The sequence below is a fragment of the Euwallacea similis genome, chromosome 16, assembly GCF_039881205.1.
Source record: "Euwallacea similis isolate ESF13 chromosome 16, ESF131.1, whole genome shotgun sequence".
NCBI lineage: Eukaryota > Metazoa > Arthropoda > Insecta > Coleoptera > Curculionidae > Euwallacea > Euwallacea similis.
The window spans coordinates 251,091-276,455 of NC_089624.1; the positions used below are offsets into that span (position 1 = coordinate 251,091).

A 25,365-nucleotide genomic window follows, 5' to 3' on the forward strand; every position below is an offset into this window, starting at 1 on the left:
TTTGAAATACATTTTTATAACACATTTTACCGTATGTGTCTTGTTCAGCATTTAGAAGCAGTGACTAATATAACTTTTTTAATCAAGTTAGTTTCAGATGTACTGGGATGAAGAAAAAGTTTTCTCAAAAAAAGCTATGAGTTTTTAAATTAAGTGGTCAATTAATCCGTCATTTATTCGTGTAAAAAATCTTATTACACACACACGTCAAGAATATAACTTACAATTTCCTCGACTACTAAAACCAAACTAACAAGATTAAAACACGAACAGAAAAAAGAAATTACTGGTTGTTAGAAAATCCATAAACTAGTAATTTTCCCAACACCTACAAATCCAGAGAATTTGTAGATGTTGGAAGTCATTTTGATCTAGACGATAACCTGTTCCCAAAATGACTCCAATAAATTTGTTCGCGTTAACGACTGTTTGTTACTGTCGAATATCTACTTAGATGAATGATGATGACATTGTCGCTTCTGTCTGTTCTTCGGATCATATTGATGTCCTGGAGGAGTATAAAGATCAAGATGAACTAGTGACTGATACCAATTTCAACAGCATTAAAGGCACTTAAACATATTGAGGGCGTTCGTAATCTACTTAAGTCTCGAAATACTCCACAAAAAATTCTGGATAGATTAGTAGAAGTGGACTTAAATATTAATGACATTAATTTATCAAAAAGGAAACAAATTACAACAATCGATCATTTCAAATAAGATTCATAAACAACGCAACTGTGAATGTTAATAAAAACGTGTATGTAATAAATCTATGATACATTTACCACTAATGATTATAGCGAACCGTGTTTGACGATTCTTTAAGGTATGTTGTAAGCGAATAACAATAAAAAGAAGAAATTCAACTCTAAATTTGATCCTTTTTTTATTTTCGGTGCATGTCTCTAAAATTGGTCATCACGTGAACACAATGCCACAAAAACTTACAGAAGATAAAAAATATATGTACAATTTCTATAACTTTATTTACAATTACTGATGGTTGCTGACATAAATCGATAACATGCTTCCAAAAATAGTGAGAACAGGCGGAAGTTTGCAATCAATAACTCGTGAAATTATGTGCAGAATATCGCAACTGCACATATCTAACTAACAAATGAATTATGGGTGATTAGAACGAAATTGCGAAAAAAGTCGTGTGAAAGACCAAAGGTAAAACAAATATCATTCCGCGCAGAGCAAAAGGAAAAAATCGCGCCTGGGAATAAGAAATCCTTTGTTGGATCCTTCTGAACGAGATCCCCAGAATCATATCCAGAAGAGAGGGCTGCAGTGCTTGTGCGCGAGCGTTGGATACGATCGGTATCCTCAGAATTCAGATATGTACCATGTCGCCTACAATCCAACTACAGTCGGCGACGGGCCGTTTCTGGAAGAAGCCCCCAGAACATTCCGGAGGTGCTGTCGGTGCAACGTGACATTTAGAAGCCGAAGAAGTAAGTCACCTGACATTCATTTCTATTTACCCTTAGATTAGGCCTTAGAAGGCTCAGGATAGATATACAAACAAACTATGAAAAAACTCCTAAAAAAACTGCAAATAATTTTCCTCTATTTATGGAGAGTTTTATTTCAACAGTTTATGAAAGCATATTTGCAAGAAACTTTTCCTTTAATGACATAAACCTATAGTTACAGGGTGACCTATAATTAATGGTATACAACTGAAGTGTAAAAATATGTAGTCAGATTTAATCTAATCATCCTACATATCCAAATGTTGATTATAAAGGAAATGCAGGATGGTAAACATTAAAATTATTGAAAAAAAAATTATATATATACATATTATTGTGAGTCATTAGAATTCAAAAATGTAAATACATGGAATCATTTTTTATATTCTTAAATTATCCACGGAAACTAATAAAATCTGGCACCAACCTTAATATTAATATTCAGAATATTATTAATGTCAAACTGTTTTAATGGATTCATTTAACGTATATAACTTATATAAACTTATACCCAAAAATGACCCCCTTCTAAGTTATCCACCTTCAAAGATTGGGTTTGATTGCTACATTTTAATTATTTTAAAAATTTTGGAAAAGTGATTCAATTTGGGTATTTCTCGCCTTTTAGGAAATTTTTAGGAGAATTTAGATTTTTTTGTTGAGGAAATAAGGTGAGTGCATCTTTATTTTTATTTAATAAAAAGTGTCCGATCTGAACGAAGGACACTTGTATGATTTGATTTGGCAGCATTGACAAGCATCATATGGTATTTCATCATAATATCCCAGAAATAAAATTATTTGAACTATTATGTGTTGTAAATACATCAATAAAATAAACATGACAATGATGTTAAATAGGAAGGATGCTAAAAAAAAATGTGAAAATCCAACACATTTTTTTAAATCAGTTTTGTGGGGTTTAGAGTGTGGCCCCCAAAAACAGACGGAGATTGGGCGCCATTTTATATTACACCCCGTATGCATTTATAGGAATTTTGATGTCTTAATTTAATGAATATTATCACTGCATTACAATTTGATTAACTTTATTATGTAACACTTATTTCTTTCATTTATATTTATATACACGATACTTAAGTTAATTGGCGGCACACGACTAGCGATTTTTGTTTATCAAACTATATCAATATATTTTTGAAAATTTGGTCAAAAAGCTCCGTACAGATCCGAACATTTCGTCGAACAACAAGGAATTAAACAAGCCGATCTGCGAACGGAATTTGAATTTGATTAAATGCCTAAGCACATCATTACTCGCCTGCTCCTACCTCTTACTTCGCGCACCCATTGGAAGCAGCGAAAGCAGCAACTTTATTTGCTTTAACGTGCTATTGGATGGTAAGGATGAGTCAAAATCGGCCATGGAATTGTGAATACACCTGTTTTTTTTGGGTTCTTCTTTGTTTTTTCTGTGAAATGTTTATATCTATACAAAGCGTAATCAAGCAGTAGTTTTGTCAGTGTGTCGAGCAAAACTGTCCAAATCTTCACATTTCTGTGGAAGAAAATTAGTGTCGGTGTTAATTTTTTCTTCGTAAAAGTTATGCAACGGAAAAACTTGAGCAATCTGATAATCATTTTATCGACCCCGCGTTATTGTTTACAATGTTGCTAAGTTTCGAGTTTTCCCGTTTAGGACTAAAATTAATTGGTAGGTACATTGTATTTGGTCAACTGTTAAGAACAACGAGAAATTTAAGTATTTATCTTATTTAACCCCATATCAATTTTGGACTTTCAATGGGGCAATTAATTACTGTACATTATGTAGTAATATGCACATAACATTTTATGACTTACTAGCATAATTTCTACAAGCAAATTATCGTGATAAATGTGGCCGCCAAATTTGAGATTCACCAACAAAAATTGGGAACAACGCGAGAACATTTTTTTGCGCCTCTATTTTACATGTATGAATCTTTAATGCGCGAAAATCTGCATCAGTATTTTCGCACTAAAATTATTTTTCTGTGAAGAGTTATTCTTAGTAAGTTTAGTATTCTTAGTTTTCAGTATTTGAATGATTTACAACCGAAAGTTATAACTTTCCATCAACCCATATAAAAAAAAATACTCAATAGTGAGATAACTGGGTCATACTGAAACCACAACCAAAATTCGCACGTGACCGAATTTGCCCGAGAGGCCACGGCGCTGACCGACGAAGAAACCATCAATTCGAGAGAGTCAACATCGGGTCACACAAAGCGTCGCCAGCGTCGGCGTCGGTGCAGCGCCGTCGTTTCCACGGCAACGGTTGGTTGTCCCTGGCAACCCACAGAATACATTGATTTCACGTATAGACGGAATATATTGCAGCCATATTCTCCCGGAGGGGGGCGGGGGAGTGGTAATACTGCTAAGTGTGCCATATATTCCGGAACCATTGTTGCGCCTCTCATTTCAATTTTGGATTGCTGGGTCAATCACGCGTAGATTCTAATGGAAATACTTAGAATCGCTCAAATGCCAATTGCTCATGTACAGTGTAACCAAGATAAGGATATCTAACTAAAGCTATCCAATGAATACATCTTTCTGACTTTCTTGGTTTTTTATATTGCCTTTTTAACTGTCTTGTAAACACATAAAATAATCAATGGTTCACTGTGTGTGAAATCTAAATGACAAATTGCTGATTAATTTGGCTAAAAAAGACGGGAAATCAATCAATATTATGTCCATACGAAAAACACATGATCTAAGGCTCTATAAGAATATAATAATTTTACATCTGTTTGTAAATCTATGATAAGGCGTATTAATCCCTTTATAAAATAAATGTTAGGGAGCGTAGATGATAAGTTAATCATTCACGCTCGATAGTATTTGTTTCTTTTAATACACTCGATTGATATAAATGAAATACTCCGTAAATATGTCTCCTTCTGGAATAGACCTAATGCAATTCCCATATTCACAATCGCTACCATAGTATTTAGTATGCATTAAATAGCAACTTTGAGTAGGAGTTGAATGTGAAGTTTTGACGCGACACACACACTGTTTTGGATCATAGGATAATAGGGACAAAATGCATTCAAGCGATGAGAAGATTTGTTGAAAATATCTAAAGATTTACCGCGGAACTTTTTAAGTTCAAAATTCGATTTCAAATTTTGAGCCAATCTTATTACATTACATGGCTTATTGGGAGCAGAGCATAGAGCATGGATTTACCTTTATGGGATTTTACGGCACGTTTTTGGAACTCGTTAAGAATCTGCCAGGCTTCGCACGGAGACCGATATAATACACGCCAAGAAACTGCCCAGCAATCTTATCAAACTCAAATGTTTCGTTTTAGCCGTCTCTTTGCAATGCAGAGATAAATTGTATAATTCTGATTTTTGGCCTCAAATCTGGAAATTAGGTGCTTTTTTCTCTAGAATAAGCCAAAGTTGGCAAACAGGTTCCCAGACGTAATATTCACTAATCAACTAATGGATGACGTTATTGTTCGCATTTATGGAGCTTTAACTCAAATTACGAAGTTTTTTTTAGTTTTCAAGCTTTAAACGCCGATAGCTCGGAAACACGTGCAGCAGTTTTGTTAAAAAAACAGTTTAAATTAATCGTTTAAATTAAACTCCTGTATAAACCCTACATAAACGGATTGAGATATAGGGCCAGGTTCGATCTGTGTTTGTGACTTTGAAAATACTGTAAAACTAATGTCTCTAAAATGCTTGAAAGTGAATGATCCGTTGACGCTTTGGTGTATAGGTGTATTTTCTATAAAAAATCTTAGACCCTCCTTGAAGATAATAGTTAAGCAAATCATCAAATTGTTTTTGTTAATATTGGCCAATGTTAAACCACCCATACTACTTTACCTACTTACTAACAAACAGTTTTCTGCATGTGCATTGCAGCCAGAATATCAAATTCGGACCGTTTTCGATAATCATGGAGAGCGAACGGTTGCACCATGTACAGTAGGGTCAATTCGCAATCACTTCACTAAAAAAAAAGAGAACTTCTTTAATTTGCTTCCCAACGCTACTTATTAGCGAGGCGACCTCTGCAAGGATAATTTCCAATCAATTTCAATCCATGACGTATTTTGTACTTCATGCGAAACCACCATTGCTTTAAATAAACTTGAGCAATGCAATACCTTTCCACCGGTTTTGAAGGTAAAATGAAAGTCTACTATGAAGATACGACTATGAGGTATACACTATATTGTGCTGTGGGAATGACCTCAATATCAGGATTATTTTAAAAAGAAAGCAACCTCGAAGTTTTTTTTCAGCATATGTGTAATTTTGATGATTTTCATTGAAGTACGCACATATTGACTCAAATCAAAAATGACGTTTTGTGTCCAGTACTATCGGGTAAATATTGCTTATCAGTGCTTTATGTTCTGCATCTGCGTACCGATACGCTGACGACACCAGCTTTGTATCCTTTTTAGCGAATTGCCTTCACAATTGCTTGGCATCGGTACCCACTTCCACCAGCTGAAATTCTGTTTGTAGGAAACGTCACATTTATATCAGGATCGGACTTGTTTTTACACTTACATGGATTGACCTATGGTCGGTATAAAATTGAAAAACAAATTAATAATAATTGTCTTCTCTATTTTCCTTCACATCAACAGTACAAAATTACTGCCAGTCACAAAATCTAAGAAAATAGTATTTCAAAAATGGTTTTATTCAATCGCAGTTTCAAGATTTTTGTCGTATGTTAAAAAGAGCTTCGAATGCTACGAAGTTAAAAAAAGTAGCAATAATAACTAAATAGAATACGTAGTTACCCTCATTTTTTTGCATCGTTTTACATGAATTAAGAAATTGCAGGCTATGCATTGGCATAAATTAAAGAATAAAGGAAAGAATAAATGGATATGGTAAGCAAAAGAAGGGGGAATTGTAAGAGCTGAAATCTAAGCATTAAAGAGGATTTTTGTTACGGTGATTATAACCTTCCTCATACATTAAAATGATAATTAAGTCTTCACTGAATTTCAGTGAGAATTTCATTAATGTCTCAAATACATGGTATCTCATTGTTACTTTAAACTAATCACTAGCGAATTACAGTGATAATTGCCACGAATGCAAATATCAGCGGTAATAAATTATAAGCACAACAAAAATTGTCGATAATATTTGGGAAGTTTTCGTGATTGTAAAGTTCAAAAATTACTCATTTTCGTTTCAAGAATTGTATTCAAAAATGGAATTTCATTAGTCGTATTCCCAAAGGGTACGACTGCAAAGCCGAAATATTTCAGCTCGTGACAAGGTTGCACACGTGCATCAAAAATTCAGATAATTTTCCATGAACGCTTTTGTTATATTACCTTTATGTCTATGGGTTATGATTATTTTTAAGTTATGAAGCCCGGCATATCACGTTTTAAAGTACCTGCTTCTGGGTGATTAAAATGAGTGGTCCAATGTTTTATTGATTTTCTATTCCAAGTGGGAGCGAATTTTCTATTTCAAATTCTGCAAGAAAAAAATTTCAATAGGTCATGGGTTTCTGATAAAAGTGTAAGAAATCGATGAACTAGTGGCTTAATTTGGGAAATATTGGCTTCTTTCAATGGTTTCGCAATTACCAAACGATATGAATAATTTCTGAGGCTTATGGCATATCTATTTACTATAGGAAATTCCCTGATTCAGACCGGAGCCTTAACAAACTCGGCTTTCTAGAAACAGAAATAATGAAGCTGCTTTCAGAGCAGCAGCAGCAAACTCAGTCACTAGTTCCGGAAAAATGTTAAAGGGTAAATAATATTGTATTACATTACGAAAATTGTAAGCAACATATTACGACTAAGACGATGGTTTGCGACAGAGCCATAGGCAGGATGAATAATATGTAAGGGACTTGTTGGCGTGCTTTTCCAACGACTTTCCCAGATCCATAATACCGAGAGAATGAGCACTGTATTGGCTCTTTGGTCGTATTTATTAAAGACTTAAAAAATATGCAAATTTTCGATTATTGCCATAGCAGATTACGCTACCATATTAAGAAATGCTTTACATTGCATCAGTGTACATGGAACCAAGGCTCTGCCTTTATCGGCTTCGTGCTTGTGGCACTTTCGTGCTCGTGGCACTTCTCAGTCAGTTGTAGTCGAATAATCTAGTGTAAAGCGTTGTTGAACAGGAAAAAACAGAGACTACTCCTCCGAGGGCTAATGCCCTTATTGAAATCGAACTGCACTGCTTTTACCTTATGTTTCTTGAAGGATAGTTGATATCAAAGAAATTCGACTAATCTCAATAAATATCACCGAACATAATTACTATCATGTTAAGAAACGTTTCGTGCTTGTTGGCACTCCTCAGGCGATTGTGGACAAGTCGCCTTATGTAAATCATAATTGAGAAGGAGAGAAACAGATATTACTCCTTCGAGGGTTAATACCCTTGCCGACATTGAACTGCACTGTTTTTTCGATTGCTTCTTGGAGAACATATTTGATATCGAAGAAATTCCATTAACCCGAATGATTATCATAACAAATTACCATGTTGAAATAGGTACCATATTGCATGAGTGGACACAGAATCCCAGGCCAGGTCATTACTGGTTTCGTACTGGTTGACACTCATCAGACGGTCGTACGCAAATATCTCCGTGTGCGTCGTTGAATTTGTATCATACGAAGTATTTCCCCCAAGAATTCCATCGGGGCAGACAGTGTAATTCAATGTCGGTAGGGGTATGAGTCCTCGGAGTAATTGTTTCTGTTTTCCTCCTTCTCATCTGATGGATTGCATGAAATTTCTATTGTTTCCGAAAAGATCGAACAAGAGCATAATGCGTTCTCTGTCATGTTAGGAGGAAAAAATTTCGTTTAGTCCGGGTCTGCAAGGACCAACTTGTGGCGTTGCGCATGCTCAGTTACGTTCTAGGAGACGTTTCTCAATATACAGTGAAACAGTGGATGTCAGTGTAAAGTTAAAACCTGATGGTTAAAACTACCGCTTAGGCCCGAGCTTAGTCAGTACAATGAACTTAATATCGGTTCAGAATAATACAAGCTGCACCGAAAGTACCCCATATTTTAAATGAAAAGGCTCTGGGCAGCATCGGCGTGGAGTGCTTGTGGAATTTGTGTAGAAGTGTATAGGTATCAAAGAAGGACATAAAAATATTTTTAGGTAAATTTGAAAATTTTGGAATACTAACATTCGTTAGCATAGTTATCTGTGAAGGTGGTGTTGGATAGTACCTGCGGCATACCAGTAGTTGATTAACGGTGTTACCAATCAAAATGCAATTAGATGTAATAACACGTTTAATATAGAATGATGTACACATAGTAACTCTTATTTATCAATTTTATCAGTGTTGTGACGATGAATGTATTATTAAACTTCGCTAGCGTGCCTCGATGTTAATTGAGTTGCGAATTTGAAAGTAGGTGAAAAGTAAGCCCAACATTAATCTAAAAATATGATCGACGAACGACAATCACAGTAGTGTAATGGAAATAGGTATCTGTTCTACTCAAAATTAGATTCTACCTATAGCACCTAACTAGATGTAGACCTAGCTAGGTGGAGTGTACCTACTTAATTCTCCGTTCTACTTATTTGATAGGTACGTACAGCTATGTACTAGTACTTATCATTGCACTTAAGAACAGTAACATTTTAGCTCAACTGTGGCTGAATAAGAGACGACGCTTCACCGTGGGACTATTTTTAATTTCTATTTAGAATACGTTCCAAATTAGATAAAGCAGTAGAATTCGGGTGAAACAAGTAATTCTACTTACAGAAGAAATGCAAATTTTTGTCGTTGTAATTTCTCATGTAGCTCCGCATTGATTGATTTTATAGACACACAGAAGTTTAAAACTGTTCCTTTACTCCCCAGCACCCTCCATTATAAATTTGAATAATTTATACTTATCAATGATACTTAAAATTTTAAGTGTCATATTAAGAAAAAATACATTGTTTTCAACATGAAATCGATAAATGATGAGCCATCTTTGTGAGAACTAAATACAATGAAATACCATTTTTCTCTTCTGAACTTCTACTTTGTGTTCCAATTTTAAACTTTCTTTTCCATTAAAAAATCATTAAAACACGTTAAAGGAACTGTCAATTTAAATCTATTTCATGCCAAATTTGCCGTTTTCTCAATATAACATTTTTTTAAACCCATCAAGGTATTTATTTTTACAAATAAAACAATCTAAAAACATTATAAATTATTATCGAAAAGCTACAAAAATCAGCAATTTATTTCCAGTTTAGTAGACTTCCTAATTTCTATTTTTGATAATTTTAACTTATTGTGTCTTAATTTTTAAATTTAAGTTTGCAATTTTTAGCGTTTACACAGAAGCAGGTAGGAAGAATATGAAGTAATAAAATTACAAAATGAAAATTTGCAAGCAAATCTGTTTTATGGCCATTCGGTTGGTTATAATTGATTACAGATAAATAGAGAATGAAACTAAGCATGGCCACAAAATAAAGCAGATAATTGAAAAAATTAAGCAAAAAATCAGATTTGATTTCGAAATGTCAGTCAATATATGGAATAACTGGTTCATAAACTTATCCACTTTTGGTGAGACTGACTGTACAGTCACTTTCTGCAAGTGCCCTCTCCGGTGCTTTTCTAAAGTAAAAACGATATTCACATTGCACTGATTATCTGAAAGTGACTGTGATACCTGTTCATACAACAGAGTATCTGAGGTTTCAATACGCTCATAAAAAAATATTGTCTCAATTTTTGAGTCAACTTTTCTACAGTTGTCCCCTCCTTCTTTTTTGCGTCGCTTTTCGTGGCGTACGGGAAGTATCAATTTCTGTTCTTGTTAAGAAAATATAATACCTATTCCACTCTTTCTGTAATCAGATAGGAAAATTTGATCCTATACTGAAAACAGAGTATAACCAATTTATTTCACAATTTAGTGGATTCATCATTTCGATTTTTTTCAATTAATTAAAATTATACAAAATGTAGTATTTGTAACAATATCCCACTTCAAGATGGACCGAGGTATCTCAGCATCACTGTACTGAAATTAATGTGATGATTCACAATTCTATTCTGTTTACGCACATACGTATATATATGTATCTCTTCTATCTAATCAGATCTATTGCCAATGTTATCATTTATAACTATTACTTTAGTCTTTTCGTAGCTAATTATATTATACAAGGATAAGATCTCACGATCTTAGAGACAAGTTAAATTTTGTTGCATTTTGTGATACCAAATAAATCAGGGCATTTCTGAATGTCTTCGCAGATGATCGTCAATGTCAACTTTTCTCATCTTCACCTCGTAAACGCTTTAGCAAGAGATACCAATGTTACAGCACTGAATATATGAGCGGTTTTATTAAAAACTTATCTAGTTTAATAAGGTATTTTTAGATCATATTCGCAAGGTTATATAGTATTAAATATTCCCCCGCATTCACTTTGACTCGCTCATAGGAATATGAAACGTTGGAGCTTGTTGTGCTTAACTTAAATACTAAAATTGATTACGCATTTTTTTCTTCGTAAAAAAGTTATTTCAAGTTAGGAATTCATTAAAATGTAATGAAACAAAAAAATACAAAGCATATAGAGGTTTTAAACTATACGCATAAAGTTTAGCTCAAGATATACGTGAGAAATACGCAAAATATGAGAAAAAAATGTGAAATTTTGCCACTACGTATATTGAAAATGCGTGTTTGACCATGGGTCTGTTTACAGAGTATCCCCTGAAATACTTCCATGATGATATGTTACGCCCTGTGTATTATTTGTGTCGTGCATGGTTATCTTGATTCGACCAGTGAGCTGTAAGTTTGCAAAAAAATGTAAGATTTTCGAAGGTTTAGAGGCTATTGAATGACAGCTATTGTTCGGTCTATGATTCGTACCTTTGCAAAAGGCAGGTTGTAATATTTTTTGTACATTTTCATATCGATTTCGTTTAATAGATGATTCAATCATGTGGTTGTGCGGCGGCAGACGAGATATTCATAATCCGCGACTATTAAGCGGGATGCGTTTTTGACCATGGATCTATGAGCATTTTTTTCTTCTTTTGCAGAATATTATCATCTCCTGAAATATCTCTATGATCATATGTTGCACTCTGTATAATTAGATATTTTCAATCGTCTCGTCAAAACCCTTTGAGGTTCCTAATGCGTACAATTCGTTAACAAGAGAAATCGGATACAAAAACTGGAACAGTTTTATTGAATTCGTAGCATGAAGACCATAAGAGAAATAGAATTTTTTTACTACTTTTTGCTTTTTCTATATATTATGAGACCACATAATTTATCAATTTTACAAATATTGGCTCAATATGCCACAACAAGTCAGAACGCTACGATCATATATTATTGACTGTAGCGTTTCTTGAGGTTTTGTATGTCTCAAAAATAATTTCTTCTTTGTTTCAGAAAAATGTCCCACATAAAGGAATACCAACACCGAAATCCAATTCCACATAACGGGTTCCAAGTATAATTTTCAAGTACCACGTGATTCTGCAGTTAATATTATATTACGTCAATTCGCCGAACTTCGTCACAGTTTAATCGACCATGTGTGATAATCAGAAATCAAAACTATGTAGTAAAGACTCTGACCAAAGCAGTACGGAGGTCGAATTGACTAGCTTGAATGATGGAGAAGATTCTACGACTGAGAGTTTACCGGGTACTGAAGAACTGAATGAAGAGCGTCATGATAGATCTGATGGGTCTGATTCTGGTCTTGGGTCTGAACTTCTGGAAGAACGCACTGATATACCGCTGTCTAGTAGCTTAGGGGAGAATGATAGTGAAACAACTTTTGGTGAGCTTTTAAGATTATTATAAGCAAGGAACAAATCGCTACAAATTTACATAAACTAACTATACCATGTGGAATTGCATCGACGAAATCAATACTTTCTCTTTTCTTTCTGTTCATTTTGCTTTGGAAGACAAGCTTCTATTATAGAGAGTGTCAGTTCCCTTAAAAATGTGCTTCAAGTCGGTGTGATTGGCAAATCTAAGGAAGAGAAATAACCGCGACTTCTTGTATGGCAATCTTTTCAGTATCATGTTTAGGGGATATGAAAACTTCGTCGGTCAACTTTTATTTCGAGGTTCTTCACTTCTCTTTTAATGTAGATACCCTTCTTTTGGTTTAATCTTAACATATTCGGATATTGATTAATATGAAAGAGCTCATAAGGGTGAAGTTTCCGGATCACTTCGGCACAAGCCATAATTATTGATTCTCAAGTTACCTTGAATGAATTATTTCTTTGTTTCTTAATTATTCATTTAGCCAATGTTTATTGAGAAATTAACATCTTAAGTTTATGATTGTATTCTGTCATGGTATTAATGCTATAAGTCGTTTAAAACTCATGTATCGCAGAGAGAGTATGCTTACTACTCTAGATAGCATAGCTACGAAGGGCTCTTCTTCCGTAATATCTCACTCTCCTGGACATTGGTGAAAAAAGGAAGCAGTTGCATTTGTATACATTTTTCTGTCCATTAAATATCGCTGCATTTCTTTAATGTACATAAAATAATTGATTAATGACCATCATTAACGCATTATTTAAAGCGCGTTGTGACTGTTTTAATGCCAATCATGGCCGACTGCGGCCATGACTGCTTATATTGGACCAACCAGAACGCCAATGTTTGACACATCGTCGGCATGTGTTATTTCTGAAAGTTTAAATTCTTCAAATAGGGGTTTTCAATGTCTGAGGTGGAATGTACTGACTGAGGTGGAAATATACAAGAATAAGTAGAGTGACTTTTAAATTCAAAGTAGTAATGTAATGTTTATAATTTTATTACTTTTTGATTTTCTGCGATGCATTAGGTGACAAAAAAGTGTCGTAATCAACACCTATATTAATGAGCATTCACAATAATCACAACTTCCAGTAACTATTCGCTGCGCTCACGGGTTCAAATGTCACGATTATCAATCCCCGGCATTAATACGCTTATTTAATAAATAACTATTATTCTTCCAATAGTAAGTAAGTACTGATTGCTATTGGATGAATTGATGAGAAAACATGCAAATTAGTACTAATGGCCAATGAGCTTTGATTATCAACATCCTGTACCCAAATTTAGTACCTACCAATATTTCTTCATCGCATCGCTGACTAAACAATTTTATAAAGGAAATCGAGAGAATATCGCTTTTTTTGAGGCTTAAAGATAACTTCTCTGAACGGATGCTCACCACATCGCAATTTTATCTCGTTTCATTTTAAAAATACCTCACTTCAAAAATCATCCAAAAATATGTTTATTTTCCATTTGTTTGGTTCAGCAGTTTATTTTAAGACATCAACAACAACAAGGACAAGGAGGAAATATTTGAAAATTGACCAAACTTGCGATGTTTTGCAATCGGTATACAGCCGATGGAATCGGTTAAGTCACCAATGCGCAAAACACTAAAAACTTTCCAGTGTATTGCCAAATTCAGACTATGACATTAGCTATGACTAGTCACTACAGGAACACGACAGTATGATAATTATGCATTCAACAGATGCAGTCCCGCTGGCGAAAATATAAGAGGACGGTGCGCCATCGCAGGGAAATTGATTGTTAGACGCTGTATTGAAGACCTAATACGAGTAAAAGTGTTCTAAGTAGTTCAAGGCATTGTTCAAGTATTTCGCGTGTTATTTATTGTTGTATTTGTGTTTGAATAAAATTTGTTGAGTCTCGCAAAATTTGAGAAGTTTCATTTACCATCCAACCCATGAGAAGTGTAACAATATCATTCACAAAGTCTCATGTGCTGTGTCGAGGGAAATCTTCTAGAGACACTCTATTTGGGGTTCTGGCGACCGAATAGTGTGGCATGTGCTGGGGCATTTACCTACTAAAACCCTCGGGTTTCCTTTTCCTGCAGCTTGCAACGACCCAAAACTGTCCCTGGGATGATAAAACGGCAGTATCGAGGAGCAGGGGATTTATGTCAATTTCTTTGGCTGTTTTTTGCGAGTCCAGACGTCAGAGTCGCAATTCAAATGGAAGAATGAGGAACTAGGATGTTAGGAAAAGTGAGAGACCCAAGTTCTTCTGTTCTTGTTCCTTCGTCGTTCCCGATTTGAGCCTGAAGTCATAAATCGTTAAGTAGGGTTGGTCGTATTCCTACGTACTCATAGAGGATAACTTTTAAGTCCTAAACAAATTTTGCCCCTTTTTGGGTACCAAGTGGACAATTTTTCGTCACTCTTGGTAGAGGACTTTTCTTCCCCCAAAATAATAAATAAAATTTTGATTCGCCATAAATTTACATGTTAATCAATTTCAGTAAAATTTCCTAAATTGCTAGAACACTTTACAAGATTATTTATATAATGGCAATATTCAGAAGTGTTTGTCTTGTTTTAGTTTTAGAACACTTCGTGGGGAAAATGCGCAGTGTAAACTCTTGCTCCTGGTTATTTGCACGAGTTTTTGTTATTGAAAACATTTTGTTTATTAATTCAGGTCAATTTGATTATAATTGGTATGATCAATTGGAGATGAACTGATTATAGGTAAAGTTTTGAACTGGTCTTACAAAATTTGATTCCATTTCATGTAAAAAATATTTCATTTTTCCATTAATGATTTCTAAAATTTGAACAAAAATTATGTTAGCTTTCTTGCTAATACAAGTAAAACATAATTTCAGGTCGTTTGGGCGAAGCCACTAGCGCTGAAAATAGCAGCCAGCACTTTCAACCTGTTTTGCTGTCGGCCTTAGTGGCAAATTTGAAAAAATCTCCAACAAAGAGCAGTCTGAAGAGAAAAATGTCATCTGCAGAAGAGGAGGGCACCCCACCTAAAGTCAAGAAAAAGCGAGGAGTTTCTTTTGATTCTGTAACGGTATTTTACTTTCCAAGGACTCAGGGTTTTACCTGCGTTCCATCTCAAGGCGGATCCACTTTGGGCATGACTGCCAAGCATTCGCAAGTGCGGAGATTTTCACTTATGGAACATGCGAACGAACAACGCAGAATACATCGACAACTTCTTCAACAACTAAAGTAAGATATAGGAGTTTTTCTGCCACATTAGCACCTAAAACAACTTTTTTATTCTCAGATCCGAACGAAGTACCACTGCTGGCACCGTGGCGTCGTCCAGTGACGACAGCGACAGTGAGGACGATATAAGTGATATTTCTGAGTCCGAAATGGACTTGGACAATTACTACTTCCTTCAACCAGTCCCAACAAGGCAACGAAGGGCCCTCTTGAGATCAGCGGGAGTACGAAAAATTGATTCTGTGGAGAAGGACGAGTGCCGGACTATTCGCTCTTCTCGCGAATTTTGCGGCTGTGGCTGTAAAGGTTACTGTGATCCTGATACTTGTTCGTGTAGCCAAGCTGGCATAAAATGCCAGGTAGATAGATTAAATTTTCCCTGTGGCTGTACCAGAGATAATTGCGGAAACTCTTTTGGACGCATCGAGTTCAATCCTGTAAGAGTGAGAACACACTTCATACATACTTTAATGAGGTTAGAGCTCGAAAAGAAACAGCAGGAGGACATGCAAGGCAAGAAAGACCTGTCTTGGATGACCAGTGAAAGACTCGTATCTCAAAATTATCAAAAAGAGGACCATCAGTCTCAACTGCGATGTAAAATAGATGTAAATAAATGTAGCGGCAGCTTACTTAGGGATATCAATTTAAGCGCGAACATGGAAGTAGAAAATTGTGTACATAATGGCAGTTTTACGAATCTACATTATGATGGTGGTTCAGGACTGTCAGCAACTCAGCGTCCTTCGCAGGCCGCCTCCGAATTGCCGGTTAAAGAAGATTCTCTTGATTTATATTCCTTTCGTGAGAACTGCTATGGAGAGGACCTAGAAAGGAAGCAGCAGGTTAGTATGTTTTTTTTTCTAACGTCTGAGAAAGGGGGGGGGGAGGTTAAAATAACACTTTTGTACTCTTGGGCGTAAAATTTATTATTGGTAATAGTTATTTATTACTTTGGCAATGTTATTTGACATCAATGCCAGCAGGCAAAGCAACATGATGCTAAGAATTTGAAGAAAAATACAGTGTGTTTAGGATCAGAATGTCTAGCAGTCTGGTAAACAGTAATAGAGACTTAGTTAAACGAGAGAAAAACTGCACATTCAAGGGAATAGTTTCACAGTGCAAGTAGATCTACAAAATTTCTTTTGGTTTTTCAGTTACTGTGAAAAAAACAAAATTTTAGAATTTTTAATCATTTCTTTCTCGAGTTATGATAAGACACAAATAAAAATTAAAACCATTTTTCCATAATATACCTAAATAACTGAAAAATAAAAAAATATCTGAATCAGATTGCATCGCGAAACTACTTCCTTGAATGCACAACTTCTCTCCCATTTAACCAGGTATCTACATCTATAACCATTTATGAGATGCCCATGTGAGACATCCATACGCTGGGCACATTGTATACAAAATTATCTAATTTTTCGATCATTTAATCGCCCCCGTTATATTATATTGCTTACACCTTCAGCGTAAAACATTTTTACGCGTTCATTTGATTCTTGCCCTCGCCCAAAAATAAAGGGTTTTCTAGATCTCTCAAATGAATTTTCTGTTTCGAAACAATAATGCGCCTATTTCGGTAAACAGTTTTTAATGAACGGCGGTCGTATAGAACCTGCAGCAACGATATCCTAATTTAAATTTGGAAACAAAATTGTAATAATTAATAACTGTATAATTGTAATATATTTAATTGTATCATTATAATATATAAAATTGTAATAATTAATTATTTGTATATCAACAATTATCATTTATATTTAGATCAGTTATTTGAATTTCAGAAAATCAATTACCGATTTGAAACTTGTTATTTGTTGCAATAAGAAAATTAAATTATTGCTTGATATAGTATGATAAAATCTTTGTTGACAATTTAAAACAGTACTCCCCAAAGGGGTAGTTGATATTGTGATTGTATATCCAAGGGGTGGTTCCTAGAGGTACAAGCACTCAGCTGAACCTCAGGCCCAACAATAAATCACCAAATTTCACACACAATACCAGGAAATAAACGACATAATATCTTACCTCAAATGATGGCACTAAATCCACAAAATGTTCATCGAAAATCTACTGATGACAACAAAATGAACAGAGTGATCTTTCCTTTACATGAAAGAGCAAATTAAATAATCAAATCCATGAAAACTTACATAAGTGGAATTTGCTGAACAAAATAATTTAACAGAAAAATCACAAAAATAACCTGGAGGTGTTTGTTGTATAGATCTTTTATAAGAAAATACACAGCTAGTGAATTGCAATAAGAAATTAATTGAATAAAAATATCATGGATTACAATGGTAAAATGAATATTTTGAATCTAAACATTTGAATACAATGAGGAAAAAGTGCGATGAAACAAGGTAAGTTTATTGATAACTTTCAGTGGCACCTGTTACTTAGTCGTTAAACATCCAACAGAACGACTCAAGTGCCTAAATTTTTGGTATATTATTATATTCTTCCGAACAACTCTAAATGCGTCTATTTTGTAAAATAAATTATTCTTTCTTCAATATAAGTCAAACTATGTTATTTTGAAACCAAATTTGCTATTTTTACCAAAGGATTTATTCTAAAGTTCAAATGACTGTATCTGAAATTGAAGTGATACCTACATATGAAATACCAATGATATATTTTTTGAAATATCACCGAGAATAATGTAGATGCTTCAAATTTACAATTAAAAAAAATTACTCCTCTGTCTCTAAACTACGTTTCTTAAAGCTATTTTCACATTCCTTCATTGCCAATTCGTTTGTCTCGCTGCCCATGTTGCAAAATCGAATTCGTGAGCTAATCTGCTGTCTTACGAAACCTGTATCTTAATGTACCATTTCTCACATAAATTCTCCTTTTTACAATGTCTCTTAAAAAAATTCATTCCAGCATCAACAGTCTGCAACATTCAGCTCAGCTTTTACGAACGTTAGCGAGTTCACGTTCGATCACCGTTTTGCTGAAATGCAGTCGCCGTTCACCGCAACGCAAACTACTGGCAACAGCGCAATCGCTACCCCATCCCCAACACACCCCTATGGAGCCAACACCACCCCCCAGGTCAATCAATACGCGCAGTTCCATTGTGGGGGATATGGCGATCTCTCAAACGTCACCCCATCCACAGTATTTAATTCGTACTCGAACTATGGTTAGTAATACTGTTGTGTCTATAATTTTTTTTCCAATAATTGAAGGTTGCAGAAGAGCCATAAAATAAGATACACTTGGTGCCCTAAAAACATTGGCGCTAATGACTATAGCGTGCTAGCGAATGAGAAAATAGAGCTAAACTTACCTTATACAAAAGTCGCTTAAATTGCGAATAAATCTTGAGGTTTTTTTGTAGTTGCTTAGTTTAATAATGCTGTACTTTCCAGGGAACTTCCAACAATTTACATCATCCGGATTTGAGCAGTTCTCCATGAACGGCTATGCGCCAGAATCTAAGGAGAACCACTACACAAATTTAAACACAGTTGGGGCCAATTCTAAATTAGAATCGTTTTGCGATAACCTGTTGAATAATCGCTACAACTATGCTGGTTACGAGGAATCAAATAACTATACTTTGCTGAGCACCGAGACTGCTGAGAAAATCGACTCAGCTGCGACCAATGGCACCACCGCAAACATCCCCAGAGAATGCGATGAAAACTTCGGCGAAATAATTAAGAAATCCATTGTAGAAACGGTTTCCGCATAAGTTAATATTCTAATTATTATTAAATCTTAAATAATTTTTTATTAAGTTTGTTACTACGTTCCATAATATTTAATAATTATTATTATTATGATTTTAAGGAAATGTATATTATTTATATGAACTTGTAGGGAATTAGAAAATGTGTTAAAATAAATGTTGTGAAAACTGTAAGGACTAAATCAATAACAATATTTTTCTATTACGTTTTACTTTATTTATTTGTCTCAAATGCAGTAATGTACATTTATAACGAATTTTAAGAGGCCGTCGAAAACGGTCAACTTTAAACATTAATGGTAATGAACAACAGAATTATTACACACCCATTTTTCTTAATATTCACAGGTTCGTTTTTTTAATTTCATTCTGACTAAATCTTACTTGAAATTATCGATTAGTGCAGTTTATTTCCTTTTTGTTATATTAATGTCATTAGGCTTTATTTCAGGGCCTAAGATCATAAGTTTTTTTCAAGTTCCGGTAAACTAGCAAAAACAAATGAGGTTATCAAAACATGTTTCATGATACGTAAAAGTTACTTATGAATTCAAACTACTTTTTGGCATAATCACCAAGGGCACTGACACATTTTCATCGTATCGAACAAGTGAAAATCACTTGGTATCAATTTAGGACTCTACGGTAAATGGCAAATACTTCCTGTCCGAAATTCTTAAACAGCTTTTTAGTCTGTATCGAGACGTGTGTTGTCAAGAAGTAGAACTACTGATGACAACATGTCTCTCCTTTTGTTTTGTATGGCTCTTTTTAGTCGTTTAAGAGCTTTACAATACGATGCTGCAATGATTCTGGTTCCAGGTTCCATAAACTCCAATAATAAAATTTCTCTACAGTCGTAAAACAGTAGCCACAAGTTTCCGATTGGACATGGTTTGTTTAAGCTTTTTTAATTTATTAAGCGAGTTTGCATGCATTTATTTTTTGGATTGCTCTTTTATTTTAACATTCACAAACTGAGCCCACGTCTCATATTCCGTGACGATACACGAAAAGCGTCTGGATTAAAATGATTCCGAACATCTAGAAAACCTCTGTGTTTAAAATATTTGAAAATTGTTTCCTTCGATACCCTTTTCCAAGTGTTGTGGAATTGTAATTTTCATTCATTTGTCATTGAATTTGAAGAATTCTACATGCATATGTGATGAATTTAGAGAACATTTAAAGATTTAAAACAACCCTCACCGTTCTTCTAATTTCCGAACACGCACTATTGTTTTCGCACCTACCTACAGTCTCTTGAAAATGTCATATTTGCTACTGAAAGTAAGATAAGTTTTCTTTAGTTGTTACTTAACATGTTTACGGGCCAAACTCACAAGTCACACTAACTCTTACGCACCTACATCTTTTCAGTGTATGTTATAGCGAGAAATTTCGGGAAATCCCCGGTAAACTCGGCAAAATATCGATTTAAGTTCACTTTGGTTGATACTTTACAGATTAGTTTATTGTAACCGGAAATTCGCAATAAGCGGGTTCGTTGAAAGAGAATATTTTGCAATTGAATTTATCAATCCGATCGTCGGCAACCGGACAAAGTTTTTTGGAAATTTCCAAAATTTAATATACACACATTATTATAATTGCATTTTGTAGGTAATACCCATGTTTAAAATAATTGCTCAAACTTTACTTAAACAAAAACCAGATAACCACCTTGTAAAAAGAATAACGTGGGTTTTTCAAAAAGTACCTACAATTTTTTCGAAATCTTTTATTACTTCACATTTTAATTAACACATGGCAAGCCCTGGATTTCTTTAAGACATTACTTGGAAAAAGAAGAACGAAAACAAAATGAAAATATGAAAGAAGGGAAAAACGGCTGGAAAAAGACCCACTAATTACTAACTAGCCAAATTGAGACTCCAAAAAGTCAGTTTAATGAATTCTAGCATTTCTTAGACGCTGTGAAAATCTCTGGACACAACTTCGAAAAACGTAAAGGAATGAAACGATGAAGTGATTTTCACTAACGAAACGCTCGGTACAAATCAAAGACCATTTTTTAATAATATGTCGATTGGAAATTGGGACATTTAATGATCGGCAACAAAAAGATTCTTTCAATCGGCAAATATCAATATATATTTCTCCCCAACTACGCGAAGATGGCGCTACGTGTGCTGAAAGCATTGATTTACTAGATATTGGAACTTGCGTACTTGGTACTTGGAACTGGGGAACTGCGTGCGACACATTCAGTATATGAAGGTCGTCTTTGATTATGATGCAACGGTCAATATCCTAAGTTGGAAATTTGATTTATTTAGATTAAGTATTTGTACTTGTTATATTACTATATTACAACTAGTACCAATACCAGTGTCTGTACCAGTGTGTTATTGGTTAATCAGTAAAAATGTTGGAACCATTGCTAAGTCAATTAAATTCCATGAGGATCGTACTGGCCAGCAGCTCGAAGCAACGAGCTGATTTATTGAGGAGTACGGTAAGAGATGGCGCTTTGTGAAAATATTAGTTTTCTATAATCATCAATTTTATACAAATTCTTTCAGTTCTATAAAAATTGAATTTTTGTAATGGACAATTTTCTTTTTCATTTTTTATTTGATATTGCTGACAGGGTACAACATTCGAAGCGCCCATAGTTTGCAGTCCCAAACGTGGTGCTATGTCTAGAATGAAGCTAAAACTGAAAACTATCTACTATTATTCGTTATTGAATTCAGGCGCCCTTGTGTTTTGTTATTTTAAACGATGCGCATGGTCGAAGCTCGTGTCATAAGCAGATCGTTGCTCGTGACATCAGAGTTGAAATGACGAACATTCTCGTGTCCAATTTTCAAGAGCAAATTTATTTCAGTTCACAAATGCGTTCGGTAAAGCCATTTTGCCGCATGCTTGTAAGAAAAAAATTGTTATACCCAAAGACTTTCACGTAATGTATATGTATACATCGAATTTGAATAGTCCTATGTCTACTGCTTCGTTTCTCTTAGTATGTATTTACGTATTCATTTTCAGAATTTAAAATTTGAAATTGTTACTTCTGACTATGAGGAAAACTTGAATCCCGCGGAATACACATTTTCTGAATTCGTCGAAAAGACTGCTTTGGGAAAGCTGAACGCTGTCTATGAAAAACTTAAAAACGATAGCAGGAAATCGGACTTTATTATCGCAGTAGACACCATGGTAGCTCATAACGGCAGAATGTTCGGAAAACCAAAAACGAAAGAGGAAGCAGTTAAATGTATATCTGAGTAAGTTTATTTCGGTAATTTGGAAACGGACGTAAATGGTGCAGTAGGTTTAAGTGGGCATTCAATACAAGCAAAAAATTGTATAAAATCTATATTGGTATTTCAAAAAAATTAATACGTTGATGATAGTGTCTAGTTGAAACGTCGGATAGAAATTCAAAACTATGTCGTATAATACTCGAGAGAAAGTGCTGATGATAAAGTGATGCTTTTTTTTAATAGATAGCCAAATGGAGACCAAAAAAAATAAAATCTGTTTTGCAAATTTTCATTTTTTGGGATATTTTGGGACCACTCGGAATTTTCTTGTTCTTAAAAAAGCATTTTGTGGAGTGGGTACCTGCGCTAGCCATGTTTTAACCGGCTTTTTATCTACGTCTTATGGTGTCCACGATACCTAGAAAGTTTGGAACCACCATTTATTTTTAATGACCCACTCACTCATTGATTTCAATAAAGATCAATTATGTTCAAAGATTGAGTGTGATGAGCCCGCTACCATACCAAACTCTAATCTAGTACCCATCATGGTTGAGCTTATAAACCAGCATTATTTTAAATAATCGGGGAAGTATTTTTAGCAATTAAAAATTAACTTTCGAAATATATATTTTTAGATTAACTCAAAGCAACATACCCAATAGTGTCTACACAGGCGTTGTCGTTTGGTACAAAAATAAAATACACACATTTACAGAAGTAACTACAGTGTATATGGCCCCATTAACAAATGCAGAAATTTTGGCATATGTAGAAACTGGAGAACCAATGTTAGTAGCTCTATTAAAACATCTTAAAAACCCTACTACACCTTACTATCATAAATATTTTCAGGGGGAAGGCAGGAGGGTATGGAATTCAAGGAGTAGCCAGCACATTCGTCAGCAGAATTGATGGTGATTACAATAATGTTATTGGTTTACCACTATGTCGATTAGTGTTAACGTTAAAGAATATCATATTGTCGTAATTCGAATGAAATGAAATTAATCCACAAGGAATTTAATATATGCATTTTTTTTAAATCGTTTAGTTTTTTAGTACCCCCCTCCATCTTAATTTCAACTTGAGAATAACTCAGTAACAGCTCTATTTGGTATATTGAAGTTTCAATCGAGTTTTAAATGAAAATGTGGCCGGAAATGCTGGATTTGATTCAATCTTAGCTGTTCAGGCTTTCACTAAGTGATTGAGTGCCTACGATTTGATAGAACAGCTTTGTTGATCGAGTGATGTACTCAGTTCAGAAATCTTATTTTTCTAAAAATTATCCAAATGTTATCATTAATTTGTCATCTCTCGTTAATATAACAACGTTCGATAGATTCTGCGGTATAGAATCTAATGGCTAGTAGGTTGTCTGATTTTTTGAATAATCTCGTTGACAAATCGTCGTAAAAATGAACACCTCCCAAATTCCTTCTATAGTTTCTAACATCGTGTCCAATGCCTGGTTTTTGGTCTCGATACCTTATGTTTCATTATTATCTACATAAACCCATGATATCGACTTTTCCTTCTTTTTTTTTACGGTTATTTATTCATTTACGTCCTTATAACAATATCATATTTCCATAAAGCAATCGAAAGAAGAATAATTAATAAGCAGTATTTTCTCATTAGGAGTCAAGTTCGCTTGTTAATAAAAAAAAAAGATTCTTGGTGGAGTTATGAGTCCTTGTGCAATTAGTCTCGGTAGTTTTTAACAAATAAGAATATACATCTTAATCCACTCAAATAGTCTGAATAAATCAAATTCGAATACCTCCAGCGTCACTTCGTTAGCAGCAAAATACTCAAGAAAGGCGTTCTCACGGATGGACCGGCGATAACATTGATCTATTGTTCTGATTCATTTATTGCAATATGCATTAATTAAAAAAAGAAAAGGTTTGCTTCTCATTACTTTCGAATACATTTCGCATTGTCGGCAATCATGAGGTTTACCTTTGTGGGAATATCTGGAGACTGTTTGTCGTTTTCACGTAATTTTCCCTTATATTGTGTTTAGTTGGAACGACGTATAATTTCATTTTTATTTTTCAGGTTAATTGGTTAATTGATTGAAATACGGATTATGTCTACTTCCCATTCTAAAAGAAAAGTTTCCCTTCTGTGTGCATGTTAATGCGGGAAGTTTCCCAAATGTTGTTCAATGCAAGTTACCTATGTAGCTTTTACTTTAATAATTAGAAAATTAACGGAGTAGCACATAAAAAAATAATAAAAAATCTATATTAGTTCTGCATTATTTATCCAAGATAAGTTTTTATTGTCAGGTCAAGGCTGTACAACTCGATATGTTTTGAGCGTTGACATCCCAATGAGCGGATGTTAACATGCGCTACGTGAATTGGGTTGTAAGTACTTACACATAAACATTCATATTTATTGAATTTCAATTTCCATATGCCGTTTGGCTATAAATAAGGCGAGTAACTTACGATACCCTGGGATATATAAGTTTTTTTTAGAAGTGACACTGGTTGTAATACGCGCCAACTCGAGGAAACGTTGAGCAACAATGGATATATCAGTTGGGAAAACCATAAAAATTTGATTTCCTACCTGGAAATATTTTGATTCTGAAAGTGTTGTTTTGAAATATTGGAGTAATTAATTTCTCGAAATTTACATGCCTACAACGCAACATGTGTATGTAAGTACATAAATCTTGATACAATTTTTTCTTACCAATGTGTTTAACTGCATGCAGTAAAGTCGTTTTTCCGCATGTATATCCTCGATGAAAGTAGTACTTTTCTACACATGTACGATGACCACTGGTGTCCAACGCACTGTCAGACATTACAATTTTGCGATACGTC

At 34.5% G+C, this 25,365-nt stretch overlaps 2 protein-coding genes across 3 annotated transcripts; both read left to right on the forward strand.

The window, feature by feature from the left end:
• Window positions 1-1,307: 1,307 nt before the first annotated feature.
• Window positions 1,308-19,488, forward strand: Axud1 (AXIN1 up-regulated 1). Of its 2 annotated transcripts, none has more exons than XM_066397816.1 (6): window positions 1,308-1,465; window positions 11,943-12,339; window positions 15,205-15,559; window positions 15,618-16,404; window positions 18,470-18,731; window positions 18,961-19,488. In XM_066397816.1, exons 2-6 carry the CDS (start codon window positions 12,087-12,089, stop codon window positions 19,284-19,286), a joined length of 1,983 nt encoding a protein of 660 aa, XP_066253913.1. In that variant the 5' UTR covers window positions 1,308-1,465; window positions 11,943-12,086; the 3' UTR covers window positions 19,287-19,488. The 2 variants fall into 2 exon arrangements, with proteins under 2 accessions (XP_066253913.1, XP_066253912.1); XM_066397815.1 differs by lacking the exon at window positions 1,308-1,465 and adding an exon at window positions 8,425-8,655.
• Window positions 19,489-21,609: 2,121 nt separating this feature from the next.
• LOC136413944 (dTTP/UTP pyrophosphatase) lies at window positions 21,610-23,548 on the forward strand. The gene is made up of 4 exons (XM_066397716.1): window positions 21,610-21,762; window positions 22,299-22,537; window positions 23,155-23,307; window positions 23,372-23,548. The coding sequence occupies exons 1-4, from the start codon at window positions 21,673-21,675 to the stop codon at window positions 23,505-23,507; spliced, it is 618 nt and encodes a 205-aa protein (XP_066253813.1). The 5' UTR covers window positions 21,610-21,672; the 3' UTR covers window positions 23,508-23,548.
• The last annotated feature ends 1,817 nt before the right edge of the window (window positions 23,549-25,365 follow it).